Source organism: Penaeus japonicus, unplaced genomic scaffold (assembly GCF_977035675.1).
Source record: "Penaeus japonicus unplaced genomic scaffold, GWHDUDI00000001_assembly GWHDUDI00000010, whole genome shotgun sequence".
Taxonomy (NCBI): Eukaryota; Metazoa; Arthropoda; class Malacostraca; order Decapoda; family Penaeidae; genus Penaeus; species Penaeus japonicus.
Window position 1 is genome coordinate 9144889 of NW_028234412.1, and position 5000 is coordinate 9149888.

General features: G+C 35.2%; 3 protein-coding genes across 3 annotated transcripts in view; 1 reads left to right on the plus strand and 2 right to left on the minus strand.

Moving 5' to 3' along the window:
• Nucleotides 1-11, minus strand: part of LOC122261292 (uncharacterized) — a 628-nt gene extending 617 nt beyond the window's left edge. Inside the window, exon 1 of the mRNA XM_043028819.2 lies at nt 6-11. Within this exon, the coding sequence (XP_042884753.2) occupies nt 6-11 (6 nt within the window). The remainder of the gene's footprint in view (nt 1-5) is intronic.
• Nucleotides 12-1451: 1440 nt separating this feature from the next.
• On the minus strand, nt 1452-3518 carry LOC147471093 (uncharacterized). The gene is made up of 4 exons (XM_086540309.1): nt 3505-3518; nt 2103-2336; nt 1823-1993; nt 1452-1536 (listed from the first exon to the last, which is right to left on the minus strand). The coding sequence occupies exons 1-4, from the start codon at nt 3516-3518 to the stop codon at nt 1452-1454; spliced, it is 504 nt and encodes a 167-aa protein (XP_086396435.1).
• Nucleotides 3519-4995: 1477 nt separating this feature from the next.
• LOC122261295 (uncharacterized) overlaps nt 4996-5000 on the plus strand; it is a 611-nt gene continuing 606 nt past the window's right edge. Inside the window, exon 1 of the mRNA XM_086540310.1 lies at nt 4996-5000. This exon is cut by the window's right edge and continues 231 nt beyond it. Coding sequence (XP_086396436.1) covers nt 4996-5000 — 5 coding nt within the window.

The following is a 5000-nucleotide window of genomic DNA, read 5'->3' on the forward strand; positions in this document are numbered from 1 at the left end:
TTTACCTTCATTTCTGCTTCGGTCGAGAGAGCGATGAGAACTGGTGACTGAAGGTGGAAGCTCGTATTTATATAACGCTGAAATTGGAGGCGGAGTGATAGTGTCTTTTACTTTTCTTTCCCGTTTATCTTTTCACACATTTATTCATCTTATGTGTATGCTATTGAAATGCGCAGATTTAAAGGAGATGTACAGGATATGAAAAGCAATTCCTAGTCCTTTGGGCATTCTAGATGGTTAACATCCCCATTAAAAGTGATTTACACGGTTACATATATCAGGAGTCCTTCCACGACATACGAGCTCCAGTGAAATATAGAAAGTCACATGCAAGTCATTAAAAGAATGGAAAATAATTATGGTGTTTCATTTATTACTATATTCTAGAATCTATCATGCATATTCTCTTCATCTAATTACAATAAGAAAGGTCTAGTAATATGTTCTGCATTTATCGTATTAATGCATCCTTTTCGTTTTGTTTTTCTTACACATTAATGCATTTAATATATAAAGTCCTCTCTTTGCATCGCCTCGCCTTTCAATATAACCAATTAAGCTTGTAATGATTTCTTCACTGATAAACTGATCCAGATTCAACAATTTCCTAGAGACTTATCAATAATATCAAAAATATAATATTCATGATTTTCATTATCATTATCGTCAATATCATCAACAACTTGACTGTCAATAGGATATTGCAATAATGATAATGATATAATGAAGGGTGAAGATGGTATTTAAAATAACAGTGGTAACAAACAGCAACTATAATTCAAGGTAAAATAAGGCATCGCGGTCGTGATAATGATAATGATTATATTTATATTGATAGAAATAAAATTGATGGTTAATATATTGATAATTATTATTATCATTATTATTATTATCATTATTATTATTCCTATTATTATCATTGTTTTTATTATCATTATCGTTGTTATTATTGTCATGACTGTTATAATTAATCTCATCATTATCATTATCGTTATCATTATTATTATTATTTTCGTCGTGATTTTTATCATTCATAATTGATTATTATTATCATTTTTATCATTTCATTAACAGCATCGCTATTACTGTTATTATTACCATTATTATTATCACCAGCATTATCATCATCATTTTCATCATTGATATTATCATTATCGTTACAACAAAGACTACAAAATAATTACAATAATAAAAGTGGTGAGCATGATAGGAAAAAAGTTAATGCTGTCCATAAATAGAATTGATTCTAGTACCGTCATGATTATAATTACAGTTGTGGTTTATCTCTATGACAATAGTATCCGAGAGATAATCCGCATTCCCGCTTTGATATTATCATATTTTTTATTTGAGAGAGAGAGAGAGTGAGAGAGAGAATAAGAGAGAGGGGGGGGGAGCGATAGATACATATAATATAATTAGAGGAATGGCATCAATTCGGACCAATATTGTTACCCTGTTGAGTCTTCAGACGACCCCAAGGGACACTGGGCGTCTCCATTGTATATGTTCCACGGAGGGTGAACGGTGTTTCGTCTTGAGTGCAAACTTATATCAATTTCTACATCTCATGCTATCTACAGTCTTTGTAGGAATGGATTCTTGTTTTTCTTTTTTTTTTCTTTCTTTCTTTTCTTTTTTTTACCATTGTTTATGCTTTTTATTATTATCAAGTTTATTGGGCTTTCTTTAGGTAAAAGAGAATGTTCTTTGATATCGTTGTAACAATTTATTTCTCTGATCTAAAAAAAAATAAAAATTATAATAACAAGAAATATAACAGCAAAATTGGACACTCTCCTATTTAGATGGAGGGCCATACAATTGCGAGGGAGAACCTTGGTTTCCTCCTGTGCCAGACTGGCCGTATCCCTGATTCCCTCCTGAAGGATACTGCGCCTCTCCCTCGAAGGTGACGGTGGGATGGTAACCGGTGGCGTCCACGTAATACTCGACCAGAAGACGTCGACCGTCGGGCAGCTGGACGTAGTAACTGATGGGAAATAGCGCTAGCGTTAGATTTCATGTTGCCACTAAAATAACAAAGGTATTTGGGCAGTATTGATATCAGTGCTATAAAAGAAAGGGAATTCTGCACTTACCTTCCCTGGGTGTTGGCATCTTCTCTCTCCTCTTTGTGGCCGTAGAAGTTCCCTGAAGGCTCGTGATTCACATCCCACTGGAAGGCGTACTGGGCGGGCACTGAAGGGTACTGTGCCTGTCCCGTTCCGGTCGGGAACTGGGATCCCTGACCTCCTGGTGCCGGGTAATTGTATCCTTCTTGAGGAATCGCCAACGCCACAGCCACCAAAAGGGCAAGCACAGCAAGGACCTGTTATATTCATACTGCATTAGTTACCTGAAGTCAACGTCCCAGAAACCCTTACATCACACCGTGCGATCTGCCTTCATACACACAAGAAAAGTAATTCCAACTTTGGGTGTGTCCACTACCTTCATTTCTGCTTCGATCGTGAGTGATGAGAACTGACGCCTGGACGTGGAAGCTCGCACTTATATACTGATGCGAGGTGATAGCATGTCGCCCTTTTCCTTCTATTACATCTCACATTCTTTGCGTTTATATTTTTTTATGATACTAGATTTTTATGCGCTTATTTCTTGTCCAGAGCAATGGTTCTTTTTTATTACTGTTGTTGATCAAAATATGAGTGCTCTTTCCGAAAGCTGATTTCATTTTTAGGTCTGCAAGCGACTGGGTTCGAAGCCTGTCCATGGTACGAGGTCGGGGAAGACATCCAATCAGTTCAACAGGTTCACCGCTTAATTCAATTCCCGAAAGAAATCTCCGTCCTTTTCCTTCGACGAGTTCGTGACAGGAGATCGATTATGAATCATTAATTGTATATTCAAATCAATGCATTTCTATGATCACAAGAATAAAGCAAATCTGTATTATGTTTATTAATGCCCTCAAAATATAAACCTCAGCAAGTATAAACATTGAATCATTAAAAGTGATGGGCTGTCTCATCTTTATTTGGCCAAAATGTATTATTTGGTATCATTTATCAATTCTCATCAACCTATGGATGACAGATATCATACGTATGTGACACTTGTTCATGAGTACAAGCACGATGCTGAATGCTGAAACCATGCTGCTTCCCTACTTGATTTTGCGATTTTACTCTTGTAAAACAGTTGCTTTTAAATCAAACTGAAAAGAGACAGGGTTTATCTGTCTACCTCTTCAGCTATGGGAGTTAGTCATGAAACTGCATGAGTATTTAGTGCACGCAACATAGTTCAGCTTTGATCGCCATTGCGTGTGTAGGTGCCACTTGACATATTTTCTCTCCTCGCCCAAGCCTTGTGTGTATAAATTAAATACCTTAATATTGTCTCTTTTTGTTCCTCTGATTATTTACTGTTATTAACGCAGTCGATTTTGGAGTATAGTGGTATTTGATTATGTTTTTACATTAATCACCCTAATTTTTATCAATGTATTCTAGAGAAAATGATAGATGCCCACCTCACCTGAAGTTTTTCATCGTTATATACTTGGTCTCTCCTGCTCATCCTTTCCTTAAATTAATAATAATAATAAAAATAATGCAATGCCGAGTACATCTCTATAACTTCAGTTCTCTGCTTCGCCCTCACCATAGGTTTTCCTAAGATAACTCTCCCCCTTTTCGCTGCGTGTTTTTGCTGCCAACATCGAAGGAAACCGACTACAAAAAATAATCAAATAAAATAAAATAAAGTTAAAAAAAAATCTAAAATCTCGAAAAAAATGCGGGCAACTTCAATAACACAACATTTGATGATTGACTGATGGTGTTGTTATATCTACCACGGAATCATCCGATAATTCATCAGATTTTGGTAGATTTTTCTGATGAAATTTGTTTTACGGACGACGAGAAAGATGTTGTAGAAGAAGCTGTGGAATATAAGATTAAGTTTAGATTGGAATCCTGTCAATTTGGGTTTTATTTTTTTTTAATCAGATGATCCAGTTGTAGATAGGGAAGTCAATGATGCTTACGGTTCATGCCAAGAAGAAATAGGAAAAGAGAGTCTATATAATAATTAAAGAGAGAAAGAGAGAGTGAAAAGTCTCAATAGAGAAATAAAGGGATAGGGAGAGAGAAAATCAAGAAAAAAAAAGAAATAGAGAGAACCAGTGAATGACAGTGATTCGATAAATCAACGAGAGATAAAGACAGCGCTAGTGAAAGAATGAAAAATGTATAAAAAGGAGTACCCAAGCTGACGTAATAAGGGTTACCCGCGCTTTCCCCGAAATTCGAATATGTGACATAATGGCTAATCAGATGAAAGTCATTTGTTGATCTATTTGATCTTATGAAATCAATAAGTAAAGTGTGGCAAAATAATGAAAAAGATTTATCTATTCTAGTCGTACATTCTTTCCATTGTGCAGTAGTAAGTTAGGAATAACAAGGAGCTTTGATTATATCACTTAATGAAACGGAAGAAAATCCATCCACTTTCTAGATGCGTAGTTTTGATGGAACTAGGATGAAATATAATGATTTACCAAAATTTCCGTCGATTTTCTATTATTTGTTATTTCTTGGAAACATATTGACTGTTATATAAAGATTAATTATATCAATGTCCTGTCCTTGGCATTTTCAATTTTTAAGGATTATTTAAGTCAGACATTTCCTCTAATTTTAGCGAAATTAATGAATATGGAAAAAAAAACTTTAGTAGATATCCACAATGATTTCTAATCTAGTTAAGCAAAATATTAACTGATAAACACAAATAAAGACAGATGAAGATAAATAATTGACGGGAAAAGAAAAGCAAAAGACACTATCACTCTGCCTCCAATTTCAGCGTCCTATAAATACGAGCTTCCACCTTCAGTCACCAGTTCTCATCGCTCTCTCGACCGAAGCAGAAATGAAGTTAAAGAACAACCCTGAAGTTTGAAGTTATCATCAAAGGCAGATACAGTTTTATTATTCATGTGTTATTGATTGATCACCGATGCA

Excerpts from the sequence above, each read along its gene's own strand:
- LOC147471093 (XM_086540309.1), bottom strand. Across the intron at positions 1,994-2,102 it reads GATGCCAACACCCAGGGAAG|TTACTACGTCCAGCTGCCCG; the intron begins GTAAGTGCAGAA and ends ATTTCCCATCAG. Across the intron at positions 1,537-1,822 it reads CAAGGTTCTCCCTCGCAATT|ACGAAACACCGTTCACCCTC; the intron begins GTATGGCCCTCC and ends TTTGCACTCAAG.